This window comes from Pseudonaja textilis, chromosome 5 (assembly GCF_049901715.1).
Source record: "Pseudonaja textilis isolate UNSWEBS1 chromosome 5, rPseTex1.2, whole genome shotgun sequence".
NCBI classification, from domain to species: Eukaryota; Metazoa; Chordata; class Lepidosauria; order Squamata; family Elapidae; genus Pseudonaja; species Pseudonaja textilis.
The window spans coordinates 43,739,655-43,766,750 of record NC_141994.1 but is presented as its reverse complement, the minus strand read 5'-3'; the positions used below and the strand labels follow the sequence as shown (position 1 = coordinate 43,766,750).

Genomic DNA, 27,096 nt, shown 5'->3' with positions numbered 1-27,096 from the left:
AACATGTTTTATAAATACTGCAACTTTGATAAGGAGAGTAAAAAGAAAAAAGGCAGCGCTATAATCTGCTTCATTTAAATAGAACTTTTTAATTACCCAAGAGAGGTAAGAAGACTTTTCTCATCCTTCACACCTCTAGCCTGCCCCAGCAAGCTCCAACTACAACTCCCAGCAAACATTACTTCTGGAAACTTTGAGGGAGCTGCTGAGGGCAGCTTGGCGATTCTTCTATTTGTAGATGGATTTGTTGAACCAAGTCTTGGTATTTTTACCTGCTATATGCGGAGAAACTGGTGGTTGTTGACCTCAGTGGATTTGGAGACTGTTGCTGCATCAACAGCAGCATTGACGGGTTAAGAAGATACTTCTAGTTTGGTGTTCGTGTTAGCCTCCAAATTTATTCATAACTTTGGGCTTCCCTTGGATGGTAGCACTTTACAAGTGTTAACTGAGCAGGGTTGGCAATAGTTGAGTTTTGGACTCTTGCCATCCTCATGGGCAGGTTGCTACTTTGCTGTTTAGTCTCTTTGATTATCATATTAAAATCGGTTAAGGCAAGGTAGGTAAGGTGAGTTGCGCACCTGCTACAGTTTTAAGATGTACAAAAGGTAGATCAGGTGAGGAGATCTGGCATACAGTCTTCACTTGCACACCCGTGGGAATTCAGCCCTAACACGCAGCAAGGGAAGGGCTGAAGGAGTGAACAACTTCCTAGACAACAAATGTAAAATTTCCTACTCTCTGCATAATGATTTGTGGGGGAGGGGGTGGGGAGAGATTGTGCATTACATTGATTAGTTTTGTTATATTTAAACATGAGTGAAATCTCATCATTCACACATTACATATGTTATTTATTTTTTTGAATGTAAGATTTTAAAAGCACCAAACAAGGATATTGTAATAGCAGGATAACTTTGTTGTGTTGTTGGAATAAGCAGATGGAATATCGTCAATAAAATGCTGCTATGAAGTTCTCCCGTTTAGTCTTTCAGCTGCTCCTCTTTTTGTTCTCTGTCCCTCTTACTGAATTTCCTTAGAATTATATTGTTTCTCCCCACTACCTCATTACTGAATGTTTCAAAGAATGTCTCTACTTCATAAGATTATTTCTGATCCTTTTGATAACCTTTTGTGTGAGCAATTTTAACCACATGCGTTGGAAGAACTTGAGGGATTGAATCATTGTCAATAGGCAATTTACTTTCATGCAATATGGCTGTTAACAGTGGTATTCTTTTGGATCAAATTAATTTCCTATATGTTGTTCTGAAAGACTTGCTATTTTTTGTAGATATTCATGTTCTTAAGTACATAACTGATTTTGAAATAAACTAAAGGATTATAAAAATAAATGGCTTATTTCATTTTTATGATTCTAGGGTACTTTCCTGTTAGAAAACACGCAAGACTAATCTGAATAACTTATTCATTTGTTTGAATAAATAGATTTAAATGTGAATAATTCTACAACGTAATACATATGTGGATGTGTATAGCAGATTCCTGCTAATTGTGAATTTGCTTACTCAAATTTATTTGCAACCGCAAATCAATACCTGTGGTGCATCATCCTTATGCAGAGCAGGGAAAAAATTGAGTCTTCTGATAGGCATGTTTCCAGTTGAGGTTTCAATATCTGTTACTGTTTAAGGTGATTGTATAGAATGGAACTACCACAAATAATACTACAAATGACAAAATTGTATCTTGTTACCTGACTATCTAGACACAGAAACATGTAAATCTAGTTTTTATGAGTATTCACTTTCCCCCCCTCTTTTTGCGCATTATTTTAAAGTAAGTTTTGAATAGTTCCCAGTGTAATCCTTTCACATCAATATTGGCTGCTTAAATTGGACACTGATATCCCAGTTCCAATTAAATTCAGAAGTCTTTCTCCTTGTTGCAGGGGCTGCATATGATAGGTTTGATTGGTGTTATACTGAAGGACTCATTTAGTTGAAGACTATTCTTTTTGCAGATATTTTTCAGAGCAGAGACCAAACTAATTAAATCATATCCAACTATCCTAATTTTTCAGAAGTTCAACACTATATAATCACAAAACATTGATATTGTTTTATTGCAAGCTTGTAAGAATACATATACACACCCCAAAATTACACTGTGTTCAGTAATTTATTCCACACTCAAGTACTGAATTTAGTAATGAGTATCTGTTAATGGAAAAATATCTGCCAAAGGAAGAGCAGATGTATGGTATATGTAGAAGTAATTTAACAGAACCCAGTCTTAAAACAATTCAAAGATCATAGTCTAATAGATCCAGTATAGAATAGCAAGTACGACACAGAAATTGTCAGAAAAATGATAAAAATTATTGTCAACTCTTAGTAATTTTATATTTTGTATAAGAAGTATCAAAATTTTGATGCATAATATAAAAATTCTAATTACATTTAAATAACATCAAAGGATAACAAGCAAAAAAGATGGCAAATTTAATACCAGTAAAGATCATTGCCTTTAGTCCAAAATTCTTTCTTTGAACAGCAGGAAAAAACCCTGGTTGTATAGTTATCAGCTAGATTTTAAACATTCATTTTTCTACCAACTTTCATTACACAATATTAGAAAGCAAAACATTGCATCTCAGTAGTAATCAGAGCAAAAAACTAACACCAAGAGTAGAAAATTTTCTGCACAAACACAGAATTGCAGCATCATGAAAACTTTTAGAATTTGGGATGCTTACTTGTTAGAAAATACAGTCAGCAAGAACCAGGTGTTCTAAAAGGATGTTTTTTATAATATGTTAGAACTTTTTTAATATTCTTAATTTCTATTACAGTGCAAGAAAAATGGCCCAGGCCTGTTTCATACTTAACATGGGACAAATGTTGCATATAAAGTTCTTTCATTGAAAAAGAGCTATAGCAACATATAGAGATATGTGTATGTGTGTATGTAAAATTTTATCTTCTCCACTGTGTCAACGGGAGAATCCAGATTGGGTAGTCTCTTGTCTTGTGCTCTTCAGACTGAGTTGAATTTTGAGGACATGCCTCCCTGGTAACAGTCCCCCGTTTTCAACTCAGTCTCAGCTTGTTCAGATGTCTTCCTTAGAGACTCTGAACCTCTCAAAGGACTTCCAATCCCTGGATTCTTTTGATTGACAGATAACTGGAACAAAAGGGAATTTGACAGGCAGGCTGTCCAACTCTGCTGAGAGGACGGCCAGGACAGCGGGCAAGGCCCTGCTGGTGCATTCCGCAGCTGTGGAAGGGGGCTGGAGTCCCTGATGGATCGATCACACTCCTATTTTTTAGATCGCCGCGGCAGCAACGTTTCTGCGTAAGCCTGCCTTTTGGTCTGTGGCAAAGTTCAGGTCCCACTGGCAAACTACCTGGCCGTTGCCATGCTTGCACCTGGAGACTGAGATTCTGAATCGCTGTGACAACTATGCTACCGCATAAGCCTGCCTTTTGAATCGTGGCAAAGGACATGGTCATCACTATCACCGTTCATACGGCACTATAGACTGGACACCTTCGCCTCTGTGGAGCCGGCCTTCGGCAGGCACGTCCTCCAAAGAGTACATGTTGAAGCAGGGACTCCAGACCAGACCAATTCCTGCCCATAGGACAGCCAGCTTTGGTATGTCCCAATCTGGATTCTCCCGTTGACACAATGGAGAAGGGGCATCGGTTTTACCTGAGACTCCCTTTCTCGGGAGTTGACAGGAGAATCCAGCCCCACCCTGAGGACTGTCTGGTCCCAGAGGGGGTACTTTTGGGCTGGAGAAGGACAACAGGATTTGCTTTGGCTTCGTTTCAACTGGGGATCATTACCAGGGAAGCGTGTCCTCAGAATTCAACTCAGTCTGAAGAGCAACGAGACAAGAGACTACCCAATCTGGATTTTCCCGTCAACTCCCTAAGAAAGGGTGTCTAAGGTAAGACCAATGCCCCTTCTCAATGGAACATCCCTGGAGGCTATCTGTCTCTCTGCAGTATTTATGCTAAAAACAGTAATGGTTATATATTTTCTCAGAAAAATAAGTTTTCTTTGTTGTCTGGATAAAACAGAATTTCTGACTGTAGTATGGAGTCCTTGCTACTCTCTAGAGTTTGGTTGTTTGCTTGCAAATGTTACTTTACCCAACTAGGTATCATCTGATAATGTTCACCAATGTTACTGTTTGGGTAATGAAATGTCTGCAAACTAATAACAAAGCTCAGAGAACACCAAGGAGTCTACAGTTCAACTCTGAGCTATACATACAGTATTATCGTCTATTTTAACTGTAATTCTGGCAGAAAAGCAGCTTATTCATTTTACCCATTTTACCCAAGGTTGTGGCCCTTCCAAATTTGTTACAAAATGGAGAAGAGGCAACTAGCTATACCACAGTTTTACTGCAACCTGTCTGAATTTGAAAAACAAGCAGCCCTTCTATCCTTTGGGAAAAAAAGTGGTGCCTTTTCAGTATGAGTCATTTTTAACATTTATTTTCATAATGAACTGTAGCAGCATGAGGTCAATCCTTCAGAATACTGTCTTTGTATTTTTTTTTAATTTAGAGGATCTTCTTTTTTCTTTTCAGCTAACATACCATTCCCAGGTGCTTATATCCTATATTGGTGGAAAAAAGTATCAGGATTATTACAGCAATGTTCTAGAGTTATGATGCATATTTATTCTGTTTTGATGACATTCCACTAAGCGCACTCATTTATTTCTATATCTCGATCAGATTGACTTGATTTAATATAAAGCAGAAATGGGGAAAAAGTTACCATTCTGCAACTGTCGATCAAGGCATCTCCTGGCTTTTTCAGTGTAAACTGTCCATCTTTACCTTCAATTAACTGTTCGTCCACCAGGATAGAAGACCCAGACCGGGTTCACTGATAGATCCCTTAATGAAAAATTGTAACAATTAACATTTGAATTAATATGTGTTAAATATATTTTGAGTTGACACTCGCTCTCCAGGCTATCCCTTTGTAACTGTTCAAAAAGTAGCATAAATATCTACCAATACTTAGGTTCTAGACCATACAGATTTCGTACAATCATAAACAAAAATCTGTGCCGCTTTACATTCCACGAATGCAAAACATTTGACCAAAATATATTGTTCAGCTCCATACTTAAGCTATACCTTCACATTCTACTCTCTTTCCCTCTGTTCTAAGCAAGCAAGCATAAACTACAGGAGTACAAAATGTTTTGTGTTTAGCTTCCCCCAATTGCAGAATTGCAACTTGATTGCAGAATAGGAACAGTAGATTCACAGTGGAAACAGGTTGTTCTGGAAAAGTTTCATGCTCCAGATAGTTCAAAATGAAACATTCTGCACATTGTTATAAAATCAACTATAATTGGAAGTTCTTCTCCCCTCATGACTAATTAAATAGAATTAGAGCTGTTTATACTTGAAGGGAAGATCACTAGGAAATCTCAAGTTGTAGACAATAGGTTTGTATGAGTGTCTGTGCATATTCCAGAGGAAAGTAATGTGTATTGCTTCTACCAAAACTATATGGATTATTTACTAGATATTAAACTTGATTTGACATAGCATTTCCCTTTTATTTCTCTATTTAGGTATTAGTAAAGCTCTTCATTTTAATAAGTTCCAAAGAAAAGTACATACCACAATAGTATAGGGTGCTTCTTTCTTCTGTGTCTCCTCAGTGCCACTAGATGTGGAAGGCTCTACAGAGCTTGGGCCTGTTGGAGATGTATCAATGAAATTTTCATCTACTACACGGAAACGTATTTCTTCTCCCATATCCATATACAGGTCATGAGCTCCTTCTTCAGTCTCATATTCCCAAACCCATACCTGTTCTGTTTCATCGCTGGGTACATGAAAAGGTTAAGGCAATGTGGCAAAAAAAGCAAAGAACTGTTCTCTAATGTCCTATAGGGTAGGGCATGGAGTATTGGTTTTAGTTGCAGAAGGACAGATTCTGGTTGAGGGTTAAGATGTTTTAATGGGACCAATAAGCATAGGACAGGGGTAGGGAAACTTGGCTCTTTTATCACTTATGGACTTCAACTCCCAGAATTCCTGAGTGAGCCATAAAAGGTTCCCCATCCCTGGCCTACTGGTTTTTCAGTTGTGGGGGAAATCAATTTTTGATTTGAACGGGACTGTTTAATATATGAATGTAGGACATATGTCCTACATTTGTATATTAAACAGTCCCATATAAAGAATATGTCCTACATTTGTATATTAAACAGTCCCATATAAAGAATATGTCCCACATTTGTCTATTAAACAGTCCCATCCAAGTCAAAAATTGATTTCCCCCACAACTGAAAAACCAGTAGGCCAGGGATGGGGAACCTTTTATGGCTCACTCAGGAATTCTGGGAGTTGAAGTCCATAAATGATAAAAGAGCCAAGTTTCCCTATCCCGGCATTGGAGATAGAGGACTCACATTCACTGGATGTTTTCAAACAAGACTAGGCAATCATGTTTTCCTGTGGATTCCAGATTTAATAATTAGAATCAATAGCTTAAACAGCCTATCTGTAAGTTTTATAATACTAAGGTACTTCATTAAGACATATAATGTGAAGTATTTTGTTCATGTCTCCCTAAATTCATCTCTACTGCGTTTTTACCAAGATAATTCTTGCTGATTTTGCTAAGGCTGAGGCTTGAAATAAAATATTTTCTAACGAAGTAAACAAACTTTAAAAAAAATAAAACAGAAATAAGCCTGATCTGAAAAGAATTGTCATTATTAATTTACTTGGTTGCACATTAAACCATATGTTCAGATTGGATTTGGCATTTTTACCCACCTATCAAGTCCTTCCTGAAGGCCTGGAAAGTGCAGGTGTTGTTTGATGGTGTTCAAGGTATCATTTCTGGATGTAAACCAGGAAAAGCTGCCTTTTACAATTGACTAATGGTGACTTTTTAATGCTGATGGTGTTCAAATGGTGCTCCAGTTGTTTTGCAATCATACTCCAAATGCCATTATGTTTGATACTATCTTTGCCTTCTTTTTCCACAGTCATTCTATTTCTATTTAGAGGTCGTTGATTTTGTGGCTCCCCACCCCCCAGTTCTTTCTCTTCTGCCTCTTACTGCCTATTATTATTATTATATGTACTGTTTTATAAAGCTACTTGAAGGATACAATTTGGCAGGCTGTTGAAGAGATTCTGGAGGAATGAGTATGTCATCAAAGAACCCAAGAGAAACTGTGGAAAGATCAATGAATGAAGTAGCCACCTAAATACATCATAATAGCACCCGATTAAGCCTTAGATTGTCCAATAATATATGTGAGAGGGAAAAAGACAACACTCCTCTAAAAATAATATTGCAGCATTCAAACTAATCAGCTCTGGACAAATTCAAAAGTAATACTTTAATACAGGTAGTCCTCATCTTACAACCACAATTGAGCCCAAAATTTCTGTGGCTAAGCAAGACATTTGTTAAGTGAATTTTGCCTTTTTTATGAACATTCTTGCCACAATTCTTAAGTGAATCACTGCAATTAAGTTAATAAGATGGTTGGTTGTTAAGTGAATTTGGCTTCTCCATTGACTTTGATTGTCAGAATTTTGCAAAAGATGATCACATGACCCTGGAACACTGCAATCATCATAAATATGTCAATTGCTAAGCATCTTAACTCTGATCACATGGCACGGGGATGCTGCAACAGCCGTGTGAAATATGGTCATAAGTTACTTTTTTCAGTGTTGTAACTTCAAACAGTCACTAAACAAACTGCTTTAAGTCAGGGACTGCCTAAATCTAGTTAAAACTGCTCAGCTCTAAGTTTTAAAGTGTATTTACAAAATAAAAACTATATATCAAACATAGCTGACCGCAAATAAAGTATTATTATTATTATATATCAAACATACCACTAATTATGTATTTTACATGTAATACTCAATATTATACTTAAGGTTACAGTGACTACAGGTGCTTGCCACTTCTGGATTAAAGAGACATGTCTGTATAATTTTACAGAAAACCGAATAAAACACTATCAAATAATACAGCAAATATGTTGGTAATTGCTCTCTGATCCAAGATGTCAGTTTGATTCTGCTATCCCCAAAGTTTCTACATAACATAAACTATTATGAGGAAATTTTTAGATCGATTTTAAATGACAGAAATAAAATGGCTGAAACAGTAGACAAGAAATTAATCAATTACACAGGAATCAATTAGTTCCAGATTTGTTTTCATACAAGAAATTCAATAAATCTTGGTTACCTTGGTTACACACCACAACATAAATACTTTCCACTAGTTTTTATTACTTTATGGTACATGGAGGCACATCTTTGAAAAAAAAAATAGTAGTAACTATTGTCATTTTAAATAATTAAAAAAAATAACTTACCATGTACACCTTCAAGACTGCAGCCTTTTATCTCTCCGACCAGAATTTCATCCAAAAATGGATGAAATACAACATATCTAAAATGTACTAAAAAGCAGCAAACATCAGAAATCTGAACAACCCAACCTTACCTATTGTTTATTTTTATTGCATACTGCAATTAACTAATTTAAATACTGATTTTAATAAGAGTTAAATGTAACAGGCTTGAAAGTACTAAAGTGTTTAGCTGTCATTAAACTGTCTTTAAATTTGTTCTAATCCACTGATATTGATCCATTGATGTTACACTATTTTGCAAACTTTTCCATGTCATATATGCATTTTGTACTTTCTATATAGTTTCTCTTTTCCTTTTAAAAGATTAAAGTAATTAAAACAAAAACCAAATTAAAAGATTAAATTAAAACATAGGTCTAATAAATGAATCTTTACTATATTATGAATAAACTGCAGATAGATTTGTCATAGACATGACATTGCAGATATTTCTTTTGTAAACTGAACCTATTAAATGCCCTTTTTAAAATGCATATTTGTATTAGAATAGTAAAAATAGCTCCATTAGCAAGCTGAATGTCTACAGAATGTGTCAATTTGTTCATGATTTCTCAAACATCAATATCTGCCTTAATAATGAAGAATTGCTTAATATTACTATATAACATATTGAATTTAATCATAAGCTAATTCACTATCATACTAAGTTAACAAAAAATTGAACTAGGATATATCATACGATGACAAATCCTTAATTCTCTAGAATAGAACAACAACACATGGAATAAATCATAAATACTTGTACTTTATATTAAGGAAAAATGGTTTCAAGAATAAAATGGAGTTAAATATTTTTAATTAAATATTGAGTTTTGTGGTTTCTCCACAAATCTGAAGAGGTCAAACTTAGATATATCGTTGTCAAACCTTTTGTGTGTGATGCACCATCTCCTGGAAATATGTAGGAATCTTCCAGCTTTGTAATGTCATATAGACAGATACAGAGGCCAACATTATATACAACCTGAATATAGCAGAATGAGAAAGAAATGGGGGAGGTCCAGAGAGCAACAAATTGCAATTGTTAGAAAGTTCATGTAAGCATTATGCTCAAAAGAAAAGCCACATAACTGAATCTAACTAATAAAGTGATTATGTCATTTTTATTTTTAAATATCTCACCCAGGTGATTCCAAGACATGTATAAGAATTAAAAACAAACAAAACCATGACAAACAATCCCTGGAGCAGGAGATGAATAGAAAGAAACATGAATAGCCAGTCCTATTTTCCTTCATTTCCTTTTGTGCTGAACTGCAAATAATTTCTATAGTACTACTATGTATTAACAGTACAAGAAATGTATTAAACAAACTGATGAAAATTTGGAAGCCATTTTTCAAAATATTTCTAATTGAGGAACATACTTCTTAATGTCCACTAATGTCCAACTGTTATCCTGATCACTGTTGCTTGCAGCTTATGGGAATTGTAACTTAAAATAAGGATACCACAAGCTCGCTCATCCCTATTCCAGTAATTTACAACTGCATTTCATAGGTTCTTCAAAATTCACATTTCTATTATGGCATGTTGCCATATACTATAGTCTACGGTATTTCATCAAATATATGAATTATCCTGACATAAAATTATGCATTAATTGCTTGATGAGGTATTTAGAATCAATGTTTAAACTTCTAATAATTACCTTATTAGCCAACTTTTTATTTAACTCTTCAGTGATTGCATCATTAAGCTTTCTTTCAAACTGCCATGGAGGTATTCGCACTGTATCTGTCATTTCTACTAACACAAACATGGTGGCCAGCAAAAGCACTATCCCTAGATCGAAAAAAAAGAAAAGAAATTAAGGCCTTTAGGAAAATAATGAGCATGTTTATCACCTCATCTACAGCGCTGCTATTTGTGAGCTTTGATGGCACTTTTGTCCCTTGTTGGATCAGTAAAATGTTTATATATTTTTTCTCACACTGGTCATACTTGGCATTTTTTCAAATCAATACTAGACCAATATAATTAAGGAAAATGGTGCATTTCCAGAAGACTAGTTGCTGTTTCATCAAGAGAATTGCCATCACTGGATTCCTGCTTATTTTAATACAATAGGGAACTCCATCCAGCAGAGCATTTGAAAGAAATTACCTCAATGAGTAGTTACATTCTGCTAATCATATATAGAACCCAACCCCATTTAGAAATTAGTTCTGTAATATTAAAATTGCTAATTGTTTTAATAACTGACAAAACTTCCAATAAATACATCTTTGCAAAAATCAAGAAGCATAAAACAGAGCAGTAGAATTATGAAAAATAGTTCCAAAATGAGAAAAAATAGATTTCTAAAATTTACACCATTTTTAAAAAGCATTTATAATATACTGTGATAGTAAACAAATGAACATTCATTCAATTTAAGCCTATTTATATGGGAAACAGTACAAACATCAATAAAAAAGGCTATTTAAACTGACACACATATCCCCTTTTAAAGCACTGAGGCACCTTATGAGATTATAAAGAAACATTTTCTAAAGATGAGTTTGCTCTCAAATGGTAAAGCCAAAAGTTGTGGACATTGAGAAATGCTGTTCTAGATCATTTGCAATGTCCTGAATTAAAAAATCAGGATGGTTAGAGCAGGGAAACGGATGTTCAAGTTGTCCCAAAGACGCTTTTTCAAGAGGCAACTGCAATTTCTTGTTTTTCTTTGAAAATGTTTCACTTCTCATTCAAGAAGCTTCTTTAGTTCATCAGCTTTTTTTAAATAAGAGATTCATCTGAAATGGTACAAGGTTCCCTGCCTAAGCAGGAAGGTTGGACTAGAAGACCTCCAAGATCCCTTTCAACTCTGTTAGTCTACTCTATTTGAGAGCTGAAGAAGCTTCTTGGATGAGAAGCGAAACATCTTCAAAGAAAAACAAGACAGTCCAGTTGGCCCTTTGCAAGCCCACCTTTGGGACAATGGAGAATCTCCACTGACATTAAGTTCAAGTTCTTGCTCGTGCGTTAACACGCATGCGGGCAATCTTTCAATCAGAAGATCGAGGAGCTTAGGCAGAGGGAGGAGAAGAGAGAACTACGGCCAGTGGCTTCGGCTTCCTCGTTCCTCTTGGTCTCCCACTTACCCCCATCGTCGGATCCGATCTCCGGGGCAACACTTTCTTCTGGGTCGCTGGTTCTCTTCGACCACAATGGGAGTAGAGCTGCGCAGTTCCACAGACGACCTTTATGTGAGAGACAACCAACCTCCAAACCATCAGCCGTCAGTTGGACGCCAGCATCTTTTATTAAGGCGGGGGTTAACAGCCTGCCCCGGAAGCTTTTCCAAAAGTGAACACGCACAAGCCACTAGCGAGTTGGTGTAAAGGAAAGAAAAGATAGGAAGCAAACCCATGCGGTCCGAAGAGTCCGCCCCCAGCAGGTCTACTCCAGTAGTTTGGGGAATTAAGAATTCCCCCTTTCTATCTAATATTTCTAACGGTTATAAGCCTTGCTTCATGAAGCGGTGGTTATATTTTTTTTCGGTGTAATTGGATAATGTCAGGCTGCTTTTGTTTGAAATACGTTCAGATTTAAGTTCATTGGATTCTACATTGGATATCAGCCTGAATGTGTTTGAAAAGGCATTCAGAGTTCAGCTCTATTTACACCCATGAATTCTGGTATGTTAAACAGGAAGAGGGAAACTGATGTATAAAAATCCACGCCTTGTCAAAAACACTGCCCAAAAAATAACTAATCTCACGGAAACCGTGACGAGATGTTTCAATAACGTTGGTGAGAATCATCAGGGCAATTCTATTTAATCCAGTTCACTGAGTTATTGTGAAAACAACGTGTGCGAGGGAGAAACTTAACATGCCACATTGGCTTTTTAAAGGAAAGAGAGGTTAGAACTTGCTAATCAATCTGTTATTCATTGCTGATGTACCAAAGGTATCTTTTTTATATAATCGCGTCTCTTACCCATATTTTTAAACAAAATTATATATTTGCGGAGAAATCCGTGTCATCGTTTCAGCCAACGAATCAGATTTGTCCCACTCCGTTGCAGTGCTCATTCGATTTCCCGCGCTTCTATCGTATTGGGCCGAACTACAATTCCCAGCATTCATTACACCTCTAGGTCCTGATTTGTTTTAATTGTTGGACGTGTGGCTATCGCTCTACTGCTAAATAAATATGTCGATTTTTATTTAACGAGCCAAAGGCACCATCTGCTAACCGTGCTGTGGGAAGTAAGCAGGAGGTGGAATTATCCCTGATATGCCGAAGCATCCGAGTGGTGTGTCGGGAGATTAATAATAGCGCTACCCGGCAATCACAGAGGTTGCCTGCTTGGCGTTCCGGGCCTTCTGGCAGTAGAAGCGCTGGGCTCGTGTGAGGGAGCGTCCAAGATGTCGGCGCCGTTGGCGGTAATTTCAGGTAGGGAGGCTCAGGGGCGAGCTGGAGAGCGAGAGGAGAAGCGGTAGTTTGGTTTCGGGCGTCTTTTTCTTTTCTTTTCTTGGAGGCGGTCCCGATCCCACCCGGTTCCCCCCTTATTTATGGAAAACTATGAATCGTTTTAAGGCGACCTTCCTTTGGTATGAATGAGTTTCTCTCCCCTTTTGCTTCGCGCAGTTGTTTTACTTAGCGGCTCAAAAGTGAGAAGGACATTTACTTCCAGGAAGATTTATGGGGTTGCTGCTTTCCTTGCACGTCGTCTTGGTCTAAAAGTTTACAGGACCGAAAAAAACATCCTTTGGATCCAGCAGGGGCCGCCGATCTTACAACCAACTTTGTGCGGCTCCCGATCAAAAAAATCAAATTTATCTCAGTCAATTTTTTGACTAACGCGTCCGAGAAAGTGGGAAAAGCTACTCTACACGGCTAATAACACTACATTAAAAATAACATAAAAACGAGTAAAAACGGAGAGCGGATCTAGAGGTTTTTTCAAAAAATAGATTCTTCTATGACGAAAATTCGAATTCTTAAAACGTTCTTTAAAGGACCAGAGGAAATCTGAATTATTGTCCTTAGGTTATTTTGATTTGTCAGTGGAACAGTGGTGGTTTTGCATGCCACAATACAGGTAGTCCTTGACTTACAACAATAATGGACAATAATTATTTCTGAAAATAATTCCCAGCGTTGAACTAAAACAAAGTTGTTTTAATTAAGTGTGTGCTTAATTACGGTCTTGGGAAGCCTTGGTCGAACAATGTTGATCCTTATCTTTAAGTCATTTTATTGCATGGGCCCAAGATATCTCAAGAGTTGTCTCACCCCAGTGGAACCAGCCTATCTCATTCGCTACTTAGGATCCTATCTGCCAAAGAATTTCAATTGACAGGGTCCAGGAGCAGAGCTGCTATGATCCCTGCTCAATCTAGAACAATCCTAGCCTTCCAAAAGAGGCTTAAAATTTGCTCTGTCAGCTGGCCTGGGACCCTGAGGTGCTCAATGCTGAGGGTGGCCGACAGGGTAAAGAGAAGATTCCTCACCCCTATGTCACCTGTTCTCTTGGGTTTTAGTTTCTTATTTGGTGTAATTTTAATCATTTTGTTTTATGTTTTATCATATTATAAGCCACCCAGTCACTGTAACAGTGAGATGGCTAGCATATAAATTTATTTAATAAATAAATACAAATACATAAGCTGACAATTCCCAGATACTTTGGAAATGTTCTTCTGGTGTGAATTATTGTGGGATGGATGTGAGCTATCAATAAACAATGGAATTTGTATGCAGGTGATCTTTAGTTAACTGCTATAATTGGGATAGGTTGATGTAATTAAGCAAATCCTGCACCATTATTGTGAGCTCACATGGTCACCATTTATGACCTGCTTGGTTCCCCATTAACTTTGCTTGTTGGAAACCAGCAGCTAAGTTCACCCAGATCACGATCACCTGACTGCAAGGAAGCTATCACAGCTGGAACTTCAAGGGCTGGTCATAGATGCCACTGATTCAGTTCTTTTCTAACTTTGAATGTTGGTAAACAAATGGTCACCTGAATACACCTGAATTTCATATGAATATACCATCCTTTAATGTTTCAGTTACTGGTTTGTGAAGCATGAACTATTCTGTTGTGTTTATTAATGGCAAGAAAAGACAATAATGTATAGGTCATCCTCACTTAAAAATCACAATCGGGACTGGCAACTCCATTGTTCAGTGATACAATCATTAAACAAGACATCTAACCCCAAATTATAATTTTACTGCTGGCTTTCTCATTGACTCTGCTTTTGGCAGTTGGCTATGAACGCACTAATGTCATTTGTGACTGGGATTCTGTGAGGTCGTAAATGCCCATTGGTTGCAAATCATCCAAACTTAATTACATGTCCATGAGAGCATTGCAACGTTCAGAAGTGTGAGAACTGGTTGTAAAGTTACTTTTTCAGCATCTTTGTAACTTTAAATGGTCATTAAACAGGGACAGTTGTTAAGCAAGGATTACTTGTAATCTCATTTAATGTGTGGCTATTTATGACTAAATAAATTATTGTTGTCTGTGGGCAGCAGATCTCTTGCTACTGCCATCACTTATAATTAATATAATTTAAATGCTTTTTGTAAATGTTGTATAATGTAGCAATGCTTTACTAGTATTTTTTTAAAATTGCAACACATACGTATTATTTTCAGCTGCCAGTTTGTGGGGGCCATACAAAGACATTTGGCAAGCAGTGGTTAACGCTATATGGAAAAGGCAATCTGAAGCAATACATGTTCTTGATCAGATTTTAAAGAAACACAAAGCGGACTTTATATCACTCTTCAGAAATCCGGTAAACAATTTTTTAAAAAATTTCATTAGGTGTGTAAAAAAGAATTGTGTTGATATTATTCTTGTTCCTTAAAGTATGCTTTGAATTAAAGCTTTATATAATGTTGTCTGAATGAAGCATTTTAATAATATTGCAGTAAAAGTAATATTTCTTAATAGACATTTACATCACAAACTGATATTAGATAAGGGGAAGGGGTTTTTGATAGTATTTTTAAAGAAGAATATAATATTGCTCAGTACAGTCAAGTTAAATGGGAATGACAGATCACTTCAGAAAAATAGCCCAATAACTAAAAGAATGATTTCTCTGGTAAGAAAATAGCTAAATGATCTGTAGAAAAGCAAAATTCTGCTCTAATTTAGAAGATGGGTACTGTTATTGATACCCATTACCCATCATGACTTGGTTTTTAGTGAGAAGGTTAAGTTACCAAAGTTAATCTTAGCTATGCCACATTTAACACTCCCTGTTAATGACAAAAATATTGGCCAGTTTTTTTGGCACATTTTAGATAGTATGTTTAAGTGTGAGCAAAGATAAGTTTTATTTTAAATGTGTATTTTATGAAAGCTGAGATCTCTAATCTAGATAATACCTGCAAAACAGTATGCAGTTATATATTATCCATCAAATAAGGTATACGTGCTAGGTACACATAGTCAGGATATCTTGTATCCATGTTAACCAATAATCCATACTTCACAGAGCATGGTGAGTAGAGACATAAAAAAAAAAATCCAAAATTAAGTACACATTATTACAATATAGTACAATGTACAATCAGTCAATTTAAATCAGTTATAGATTATGTTTTAATGTATTAAAGATGTTAGGAAATGTGAAACATATTGGAGTTTGGTCATTGATTTAAAATATTCTATGCACATGTTTGCAGAATTTATTCATGGGCAGAATATTATGGGAAATTCTGAAATGGTCGATGTTTTTATCAACTTTTCCGTTCCGGAAAAATTACCAAACCACATTCCGATGCATTCCAGAATAAAAGTAGACTAATTCAGTATTCCCCAGAACATTCTATCCATAAAACGGTTAGTTTTGTATCTCCTAGTACAATATTTTGTAGCTGTGTTTTAGTATAATTTTTTCAATGTATTTTTGAGAATAATTAGATATTTTTTAAAAAAATATTTTGTAGCCGAAGAATGCCCAACAGCATGAAAAAGTTCAGAAAGCAAATACTGAGGGAGTTGCTATCCAAGGCCAACAGGGCACCCGATTGTTACCAGAACAGCTCATCAAAGAGGCCTTTATACTGAGTGATCTTTTTGATATTGGAGAATTGGCAGCTGTTGAACTTCTCCTGGCTGGTAAAGTGATAAGATCCAACTGTCATTTCTTTTATTTTCTGATTGTGTTCTCATAGTTCAGGATTCCTAAAATGCCAAATGCTCAAGCATATTGGTCCCATCCCTGAGGGAGATATACCTGGTGGGACCCAGAAAAAGGGCCTTCACTGTGGTGGCCCCCTCTTTCTAAAACAACATTCCCCCAGAGATTAGAATGGCCCCCTCTCTAATACTCTTCCAGAAGGCACTGAAGACCTGGTTTTGCCAGTGGACCTGGGGAACCCAGAGCGGAATGGAGCCCATCAAATGGCTCCTGTGATCTGCTGTCCTCGGGCGGGGGATGGGAGTTGGGGGTGATTTTTTTATTTTTTTCCAGATTTTGTTCTATTGTACTTTATTTTATTTGATTCTTTTTGTTAGTTTTTATTGTTTTTTATTTTAAATATGGTTTTACATTCTGTAAGCCGCCTCTAGTCAGCGAATAGGCAGTAAAAATAAATAAATAAATATCAAGCATCTTGTTCCAGGTACTTCCCTATGCTAGGAATAGCAGGTTTCTCTCTGCAGAAGTAGTCATCTAATCCAGCAACCTTGGATTAGAAAATTCTGCCTGAGCAAGACACAGTATCTCTTTTTTTAACCTAGAGATATATATTTTAAAACTTTACTAGCATCTAAACATATGAAAGTGTTTAATGTTTAATGCTTACACTTGTTTCAGTACAGCATTTAAAATTGTGTCTGCCCACACTTTTATTATACAATATGCAATTTCATAAATGATTTTCAAATGTTGTAAACTTGCCCTGAGAAAATGTTGTTTTGAAGGGCAGCATATAATTTTTTCAAATAAAATAAATACATATGGGTTATAGACCCTTGGTGGCCCAGTGGTTAGAGTGCAGTACTGCAAGCTACTCCTGCAATTTGGCAGATAGAATCCCACCAGGCTCAAGGTTGACTCAGCCTTCCATCCTTCCAAGGTGGGTAAAATGAGGACCCCAGATTGTTGGGGGCAATATGCTGACTCTGTAAACTGCTTTGAGAGGGCTGTAAAGCACTATAAAGGGGTATATAAGTCTAAGTACTATTGCTATATCATATGTCCAGTTTTAAGTATAGTTAAGTATTACTATGTATCCAGAAATTGTTGGTTGTATTTGACTCATTGTACTAGTAAAATAAGCTAGGAAGGCTGAGAAGGTCCTAGAATATGCCTAAAAACTGTATGTTGCTCCTTTTAGATTGAAAAATGTTCCCATATAATTTCCTCCCCAAAAGTCATTTATTTACTTATCTTTTAAAAAATATATTGCTATCTACTCACTCATGGTGAATCAAGGTAGCTTACAGGAAATAAAAACAATATAAAATTAAAATAGCATGTTTTAATAACAATTTTAATAGGTTACTTTGAAAAGTAGTGATTTTCTGTGTCTTTAAGCCTTACCAAAAGCATTTATTTTTAGGTTACTAAGAGAAACTTGCAGATACTCATATAGTAACTAGTGAAATAGTAGAGAAAGGTTATTAGCTATAGTGAAAGAGTAGAGATAGGATACAGGAACATTTTGTTGTGTAAGCTACATGCTCTATTACTGTAATGGTATTGTGGAGTGCTTATATACATTTAGTTGTCACGCTTTCAGTTTTGATGGACAAATTGGTTGGCCTTTCCTTTTTCTGTAGGAATTGGGAAACATGCTTACCATGATGCAGAGTCAGTTTACACATGGCAGAGAAGAGGGCTGTCCCCTTGGTTACTCTTTTTAGAATATTAGTAATGGGTACAAAATTGCAGAGGGCTGAGTCAGAGGTGAATTTGAACATTTTATTAAGGAATATTTCATATATTCTGCTCCCCTTCCCTAATATTTGAAACTGGGTACAGGAGAAATAAGAAAATGAAAAGCATCAGAAGCCGTGACCTCATATGTAACTGCAACTTTATTTTCCTTTTTAGGAGAACACCAGCAGCCTCGTTTCCCAGGTCTCACTAGGGGTTTAGTAGCTGTTCTCTTATACTGGGATGGGAAGCGATGCATTGCGAATTCATTGAGAACACTTATCCAGTCTCGTAGAGGCAAGACATGGACACTAGAGCTCAGGTCTGTCTTCAAAGAGATTGGAAAAATCTTAGACGTTAGCAGCATATTTACTTTGAACTTGGATTGTTCAAAGCCTGACTTTTGCAGTCGAAGGGAAAGTTGCATCTATTTTATATACTATTTATATAGTATTATATAGTTATGCAGTGTATTATGTATTGTTTTTATCTTTTTGTCTTCCTCATAATAGTCTTTATTTTGACAGCTCCGTTTTGGCTCTATAGTGTCTAGTATATGCATGCATGAGCCCGATGAGTTAAAAAAACTGAGGTAGTACAGCAGTTTACATCATTTATAAGGTACAGGTGAAGGAAATCTAATTTGAATATTTTCCCATGTGAATCAAGAAAACAAGTCAACGGCCTATGATTTATAACTATTTTTTTGTTTAAATAGTACTTGTGTAGTGCTGCAGAGCACATGAGTCAGTCTTTGCATCTGTGATACAATTTGTTATGTTGCCATTTTGCTTCTACCTCAAAACTTAGTGATTCCAACTTTTATCACTTGTCCTCTTGAAAGCCTAATATTGTTAATATAACTTAATTTCTAATGTTCTACAGTACTCAGGAGCATTCACTAGCATGTCAAAATAAAGTTAGTTATGACACTACTTTCTCTTTCAATTACAGTCCTGAGTTGGTGTCCATAACAACACAGTTTACAGATGAATTGATGGAGCAGGGTTTAACTCATAAAATTCTGACTTTGGTATCTCAAATTGATGTGAACATTGAATTTGAAAAATTACAGAAAGAACGAGGCCTTGGTAGTGAGAAACATCGCAAAGAGGTAAATAATTTTAAAATACATATAGTACTTTTAATATTGGAATACAATTAGAAAAGCAGCATTTGTTTCAAAATCATTTTTTAAAATTTCAAGTAGTATCAGGTAACTAGTGTACATTAACATAAAACCAAGGTACATGTAAAGAAAAAGATAGAAATACAAAAAAGATCTACTGCGATGTGCACAAAGAGGTGGCTGCTATAAAGGTGAAAATATGCCATAATGAAGAGTTTATTAAATTATAGCCTATTGCTAGTAAGGTAAACCAAATAAGGCAACAAAATTTGATGAAATTATGGTTTCTGCTTCTGAAGCCTGATTAATTTAATATTAATATTTAATGTTTGTACCTCTGTTTTTATGATGCTTTCAAGCTGATTGACATGAGATGGGTGGTATATAAATTTAATAAATAAATGTGTTGTTCCAAATGCAGCAGTTGTTGTACAATGATTGCTTTGCTAAAATTAAATAGATAACAGTAATCAGTTCTTTATTTTTTAAAAACGTATGGTTTGGTCCTAAATAAATGCAAGAAGCCTAACTCTGGAGACCATTTAATTCTTTGCTCAGTGATTCTTATCTCTCCCAAAAAAAATTAGCCAAAAGGGTATAATTTTATCACATGACCACACTGTGTGTGCGTGGTGTGTTCTTATACACACAGACACACACATATACATACATACATACATACATACATACATACATGCCAATCTAAGATTAATTCAATTATAAATTCAGTGCTAAAGTCTGTGATAATTTATAGTATTGTTGCTTCTTGCTCTTATAGTACAATATAGTACAAATGTATGTGTATATAACTGTTTTTTTCAATTGTCAGTGATGAATTCCTAATAAGAACAGTAAAATGTGTTATGTGTTTTAAATATATACTGTAGATGCAACCCGTATATGGAATACTAAATTGCAAATTAGTGTTACACGTGTGATCTTGAATTCACATACTTCGGTCCCATTGTAATTCCATTAAGACAAATGTCATAATGCTTTCAGTCCTAATTATTTTCACCATGCAATTTTATTGAAAGTGTCACAGAAGTGGTTTCTCATTGCTTTTTTCCATTTCCCACCAGTAGCCCAGCAATGCCCCAGCAGTTCCCTCAGTTTTAGTCAGAGCCTATCTTGCTTAGCCTCAGAGATCAGTTCAAGTCACAACAATTTTGGGTTAGCAGTGAACTGGTCTCTTGCTGATTCTATTGCTCCTTTCACTGCTGTTATGTGTGAAATGCATCTTTGCTAGTTCAGTAATAGAATGGCACAATATAAAATTGCATGCTTTCAAGTGTAATAATTGTATGCCTATGCAATTATAATAATATTTTATTTTGAACTAGGTTGCTGATCTTATCAAGGAGTGTCGGCAGGCACTGGCTGAAAGCTTGTTTGTTTGGACTTGCCAGTCACCACTAAGTCGTGATGATATTTTAATCCTTATTAGTTATTTGGAGAAAGTAACTGTAGAAGCTGATGGGACATTGGACAGAGTAAACTTGGCATTACTTTTGGCTGTTCTGTATTGTTTTGATGTCAGCTTTCTAGAACAGATCACTGAAGATCGAGATGGTAATATTTTCCATTTTAATTGGTACTGAAAGATGCCATTCATATATGTCATTAATTTATAATTAAATGTCTACAAGTAAAAATATTCATTGCTTACATATTTATCTTAGCTGTTATATTACTATGATTCTATGGTAGACTTTTTAAAAAGGATAGTTTCTCAGATATGAGAAGAGTGTCCAGAAACTTTTGCACACTGAAATGATTACTTCCTAACAAGGCTAGGACAGGCTATAGCAAGTTTTAATGAGATATAAGAGATGGGTTAGAGTTTTTTCAGCAATTTTTCATTTAGAATAAGTTTATCTCATAAGATATTAGGTTGCAGACATTTTTTTTTTCTAGCGGCCTTTTCATGATTTAGAAAGGAAGTGGGTCTTTTCATGGACAATGGAATAGATTGCAGCTGTTGTTATATAACCATTTCTTGAATTTTTATTAGGCCAAGAACTATTACACTAGATGAAAAATAAAAAGTAGGAACTGACCCTATCTTGTAGATAGAAACTTATCATTTATAAATTTATGGGAATTAGATGGTAGTTAAGTGGATTTTCTATTCCTGAGTTTACTTCCCAATTGTAATACAGGTAGTCCTTGACTTACAACAGTTCATTTAGTGACCATTCAAAGTTGCAACAGTACTAAACAAAGTGACTGATGACCATTTATGTCTAAAGTCTTCTGAAAAATAAATGATCTAAACTGGAAGAATTTCTGATCAAATGTTTCATTAGCCAATTAAATTGATAGCGAATTCTTTTTTAGCAGAGAAATTTCAAAGAAGTATAACACTAAACAATAACTATGCATTTATTTATAGAAGTCCATTTGTGTTAAAATGAAAATCCAGTGTACATTTTATTTTATCTCTGAATTTAACTTTTTATTGGTTGTGCTTCTATACCACATTAAGCCATAATGTGATTTGCATGCTTGAACCCAGTCATGATACACAATGAACATTGTGTATCCAAGATCTAATATGGTGTAAAATGAGACAAATTAAGTATTTTTTTTTAATTTTCAATGGAATTGGACCATTTCATTGGTAGATACTTTTTATTGTTGCTTTAGAATTGATGCGCCAGTTGCCGCTGCTAACAGAGAGACAGTATATAGCAGCAATCCATACACGCCTTCAGGAATCTCGACCTTGGAAACTACCAGGACTTCAAGCTACTGTTAGGTTAGCTTGGGCGCTAACTTTGCGTGGAATTTCACACTTCTCTGATGTGACAGGTAAATTGGATTAAAAGTGGTATTTAGTCAAGGAACTCAGTTCCACTCCCCTGCCTTCATTTCAATGAAGGAAGCAAATCTGCACACGTTCTACTGATTAAAATGGCATTTCTGATGGGTATTTCCTATGAAGTGTGATGTGTTATGACATTGCTTCTTCTGTTCTTTCTTCTTTGCAGCATTTGCGGAATTCACTGAAGCTGATGAAGCAATGGCAGAGTTAGCAATTGCAGACAATGTTTTTCTATTCCTCACTGAATCTGTAGTGAGAGCAGAAAACTTTTATCAGGAAGAATTTTACATCCGTAGAATCCACAACCTTATCACAGATTTCCTTACCCTCATGCCAATGAAAGTAAGTTTTATAGGGAGGGAGCTAAGTTAGAATTATCTTGAATATAAATAGATCAAATATTTCAGTGTAATTTATTTACATAATTTGAAAAAAGCATGTCTAAACATTTTAGGGAAGATTTTAAACTGAGAAAAAAATTTGATTTAAAAATAAACGTATGTGGAATGACACGTGCCCTTCAAACAAAGGGCATCTGACTATTCATCTAAATATAGACTTAATTAAAAAGAAAAAAAATATAAACTATTATATTGAAGGTGTCTTTTCTGAATGTATTAAAATAATTATTTTTCTTCATCTGTATTATATAATTAGATAGAATTTGAGTTCTTTGGAGTAAGTCAAAATGTTATATTTTATTAATCTACAGTTATAAGTGGTCCTCATTTAGTTATTATCTGTCTATTGACTGTTTACAACATTCCTCTTACAATCATTGAAGTGTCTCCAATGGAACCTTCTTTGAACACCCATTTTCACACTGATTTAGGGCACAGGTAAACTCCCCATAGCCTCAACAACGCTCAGGGAGAGTGCTAATAACCAGATGACTTCAAGGAATATAAATCCTTCCATTCCCCATCATTCAGTCAGAACTGAAGAAGCTTCTTGGATGAAAAGCAAAATATCTTCAAGGAAAAAATAAGAAAGTCCAGTTGCCTTTTAAAAAACCTCCCTTGGAACAATTAATCTTTTGGATTGTATAGAAAATACTTCAGAAATAGAATATTGATTTCAACAGGAGTTATAATTGTATGATTAACTTTCTACATTTTCCACATGTAGAATAATGACAAAAGTCGTGTCTTGCCTTATATAGGGTATGTTAAAGATTCATATATCAATGTGATTTTTACATACTGACAAATATGGGTCTCTTTAAAGGGCTTTGGATAAGTCTATTAAAGGCTTGTTCTTAAGGCTCAATATTATTTCTGGGTTGGATTATTAATTGCAAGGATCCAGTGATTGATTTCTTCGAGAATCAAAATGCTGGTCTCAGATGGGGCTTAAGCTATTCAAGCAGAATAAATATGTTTAATTTAAAAAATACTCTGTCCTTTCATTCATTTATTCTGTCTTAAATTTAAAATGCTAATGTTGGTAAATCATACAGATTTTTTTTTCCTTCTTTATTTGCTTGACCTATTGTATAGGTGAAACAACTGAGAAACCGTGCTGATGAAGATGCTCGTATGATTCATATGAGTATACAGATAGGTAATGAACCACCTATATCTGTTAGAAGGGATTTAGAACATCTGATGCTTTTAGTAAGTTAATGTTCTTATTTTTAATAATACTTCTTTAAAAACATAGCGAAATATTTATGTTAAAATGTATTTAAAATTTTATTTTTAACTACATATATAGTCATTTATATACATAACATTTTTATTAACCTAATTTCCTCAGGGCACAACATTTTAAAAGTAAAGAAAGCAACAGAAGAAAGTCTTGTAACTAAACCATATTTTTTAATTTCTTCCTGGAAAGGTTGGTGTGCCTTCATCTAGAATTTAAACCTCAGAACAGACAAACTGATTTCTTTGTTCTTCAATAAGCAAAGCTGTACAAATATTGACTTTCATATTTTGCCATAAAATAGTTTATGTATCTGTGTCTATGAAGTTCTGCTGTAAGTAATGGATGTGGGCTTGAGTATCTGTAGCAGCATTTCTCTATTTCAGCAATTTTAAAATGTGTAGATTTCAGTTCCCAAAAATCGCCAGACAATAATGATTTGTAGTTTTTGTAGCTTTTATTTTTACTATAATGTTTAATAAATTTATTGGAAGAAATTTGGGAAACACTACTGTAGAGATTTATTGCTATGCTTGGTGTGAAGTCTAACTATGCTTTTCCCTCCTATCATTACTTTAGGGAAAGGAAACTGTTTTATGAAGGGAACAGCAAAGGGCTTGTTTTTCTTGCTATATAATGGCTTAATCTCCCCTTTATTTCTTAAGATGAATTTTCTATATTGGCTTATGGAGAAATGATATGCAATTACTTCTCATTAAGCCAACACAATTTTCTATTGGCTCCTGTTTCTTGGAATATATTTTCTTGGCATAAAATGAATGTGTTATACATAGCCAAAAGAATGGCAATGGGAGGGAGATATCTTTCTTACTTTCTATTGTATGCTTTTGTTTAATTTTCCTAGTTCTCTCATTATCCTTCTCTTTCCTGCCTTTCTCGGTATTACCTGAATGTCAATGAATGTCAATGAATGAATATCTGAATGTAGGTTTATCTCTTAAAATATAGTCTATTATATAAGTTGTGTTAAGCAAATTATAATTTACCTTTATCAACATTGCTCAATAAGATGAAAAGATTCCAGAGATTTTTAACAATATGCCTTTATCATAATTGCTCACTAACATCTGAAAAGATTCCATAGATTTTAAAAGAGCATATAACTTAAACTTAAGTGATCCTGTATAGGAATTATGTTAAATTCCTCGGTGTGGTCACATGACATCATGCTTTATAATTGCACTGTTTAGTAAGAGAAATTCCAATCCTAATTGCTGCTGTTAACTAAGGACCACCTTATACATTTCCTGAAATACATTTTTTTATTTTTTCTTCCTTTAAAGATTGCTGAGTTATACAAGAAAGATCCCTTTCATCTGGAATTTGCTCTTGAATATTGGTGTCCTTCAGACTCTCTGCAGAGCTCCACTATCATAGGTTCATATCTCGGGATAGCCCATCAAAGACCACCTCAGCGTCAGGTTAGAAAAATGGCTTCTTTGTTTGGAATGCCTGTGATTTGAAATGTCTTTGTTTAATTTGGGTAGTTTTCTTGAAACATCTTTGTGAACTGTCTCCACTATTAAAGGAAGAGCCCTGTTGAGAAGAAATTATTATTAAGAAATTACCACATCCTTTTTTGAAATTAGAGTGGACTACTAACCCCCTTTTCCCGCCCCCCTCTTTAAATACCGGTACCAGTCTCTATGTTTCAGCATTTGTTTAAAGTGTAGTTATGAAGATGATCTAAAATATTACATAAATTCTATGTAGCTTTAGTTTTGCTTACTGTTTTAAAAATAAAATACAACCCTATCTGAAATAGAATAGAATAGAATAGAATAGAATAGAATAGAATAGAATAGAATAGAATAGAATAGAATAGAATAGAATACTTTATTGGCCAAGTGTGATTGGAAACACAAAAAAATTGTCTTAGTGTAAATACTCTCAGTATACATAAAAGAAAGATACATTCATCAGGAGTTGAGAATCATAAGGCACAACACTTAATGATAGTCATAGGGTACAATAAGCAATCAAATCATACTAGGAAACAGTTAATAAAAATCGTAAGGATACAAGTGACAAAGTTACAGTCATATAGTCACAAGTGAGAAGGGATGAGTGATAAGGAGTGATGAGAAGATTAATAGTGCAGACTTTGTAATAGTTGAACAGTGTTGAGGGAATTATTTGTTTAGCAGAGTGATGGCTTTCGGGAAAAACTGTTCTTGTGTCTAGTTGTTCTGGTGTGCAGTGCTCTATAGCATCATTTTGAGGGAAGGAATTGAAACAGTTTATGTCCGGGACGTGAGGGGTCTGTAAATATTTTCACAGCCCTCTTTTTGACTCATACAGGTCCTCAATTGAAGGCAGGTGGGTAGTAATTGTTTTTTTCTGCAGTCCTAATTATCCTCTGAAGTCTGTCTGTCCTGTTGGGTTTCAGAACCAAACCAGACAGTTAGAGGTGCAGATGATAGACTCAATAATTCCTCTGTAGAACTGGATCAGCAGCTCTTTGGGCAGTTTGAGCTTCCTGAGTTGGTGCAGAAAGAACATTCTTTGTTGTGCTTTTTTGATGAAGTTCAGACCTTTTTTGAGTTTGAGAGAGATAAATGCATACTTAGTATAATAATCTGTACAGTAATCAGAAATATTCAGTGGAAGAACCATCATTTAAACCCCTGCTGGGTAGGCACTTGACCTGGTGTAGAGTATATGGGGCGAGTGGGGAGAAAAATGTTAGAACTGTATATTATTATTTAGTGCACTTGTCTATCACTTTTCAAGAGTTTTTGAGGGAAACAAAGATTTTGGATGCTGTAGATCCACTTCTGGTACACCATTCACTTATTGACATATTATTTATTTTCCCATCCCTGCCCCATTTTTGAGGCACTGACAGAGGAAGTTTCTGTTGCAGTCTATAGCATTTCTTCCACTTGATCCTGGAGATGCATCCCAAGAACTAGATTGCGTATATGTCCATTTAACAATAATTCAAATTTGCAATGGTGCTGGGAAAATATAATCAGGCCTCACAAATTTGCTGCAGGTGCTTGACAATTAGCTTGTATTTATGTCAGTTGCCACATGCTAGGGTCACGTGATTGCTATTTGCAATTTTCACAGGCGGCTTCCAATAAGGAGAGTCAATGGGGGATTTGCTTATGTATTTGATTCACTTAATGACCATAGTAATTTGCTTAACGGCCGTGACAAAAAGTCATAAAATTGGGGGTGAGTCACTG

General features: G+C 35.3%; 2 protein-coding genes across 4 annotated transcripts in view; one reads left to right on the top strand and one right to left on the bottom strand.

The window, feature by feature from the left end:
• Positions 1 to 2,059: 2,059 nt before the first annotated feature.
• Positions 2,060 to 11,721, bottom strand: POLR3H (RNA polymerase III subunit H). 3 transcript variants are annotated; one of them, XR_003373832.2, is made up of 8 exons: positions 11,517 to 11,704; positions 10,079 to 10,212; positions 9,295 to 9,391; positions 8,368 to 8,454; positions 7,135 to 7,198; positions 5,627 to 5,834; positions 4,764 to 4,885; positions 2,060 to 4,599 (listed from the first exon to the last, which is right to left on the bottom strand). XR_003373832.2 is itself a non-coding variant. In XM_026697915.2 (8 exons), the coding sequence occupies exons 2-7, from the start codon at positions 10,187 to 10,189 to the stop codon at positions 4,832 to 4,834; spliced, it is 621 nt and encodes a 206-aa protein (XP_026553700.1). In that variant the 5' UTR covers positions 10,190 to 10,212; positions 11,517 to 11,705; the 3' UTR covers positions 2,060 to 4,599; positions 4,826 to 4,831. The 3 variants fall into 3 exon arrangements, 2 of the variants coding, with proteins under 2 accessions (XP_026553700.1, XP_026553674.1); XM_026697915.2 differs by having other exon boundaries at positions 4,826 to 4,885; positions 11,517 to 11,705; XM_026697889.2 differs by having other exon boundaries at positions 2,060 to 4,885; positions 11,517 to 11,721.
• A 789-nt stretch (positions 11,722 to 12,510) lies between these two features.
• Positions 12,511 to 27,096, top strand: part of NUP205 (nucleoporin 205) — a 40,765-nt gene continuing 26,179 nt past the window's right edge. Inside the window, exons 1-10 of the mRNA XM_026697929.2 lie at positions 12,511 to 12,816; positions 15,037 to 15,179; positions 16,342 to 16,513; positions 18,456 to 18,600; positions 19,233 to 19,392; positions 20,751 to 20,979; positions 22,057 to 22,221; positions 22,401 to 22,576; positions 23,734 to 23,850; positions 25,186 to 25,323. Of these exons, the coding sequence (XP_026553714.2) occupies positions 12,789 to 12,816; positions 15,037 to 15,179; positions 16,342 to 16,513; positions 18,456 to 18,600; positions 19,233 to 19,392; positions 20,751 to 20,979; positions 22,057 to 22,221; positions 22,401 to 22,576; positions 23,734 to 23,850; positions 25,186 to 25,323 (1,473 nt within the window). The 5' untranslated portion in view covers positions 12,511 to 12,788. The remainder of the gene's footprint in view (positions 12,817 to 15,036; positions 15,180 to 16,341; positions 16,514 to 18,455; positions 18,601 to 19,232; positions 19,393 to 20,750; positions 20,980 to 22,056; positions 22,222 to 22,400; positions 22,577 to 23,733; positions 23,851 to 25,185; positions 25,324 to 27,096) is intronic.

Excerpts from the sequence above, each read along its gene's own strand:
- POLR3H (XM_026697889.2), bottom strand. The coding sequence starts at position 10,189 with ATGTTTGTGTTAGTAGAAATGACAGATACAGTGCGAATACCTCCATGG. Across the intron at positions 8,455-9,294 it reads TGGTGCATCACACACAAAAG|TACATTTTAGATATGTTGTA; the intron begins GTTTGACAACGA and ends GCTGCTTTTTAG. Across the intron at positions 7,199-8,367 it reads CAGTCTTGAAGGTGTACATG|TTTCTCTTGGGTTCTTTGAT; the intron begins GTAAGTTATTTT and ends ATCTTTCCACAG.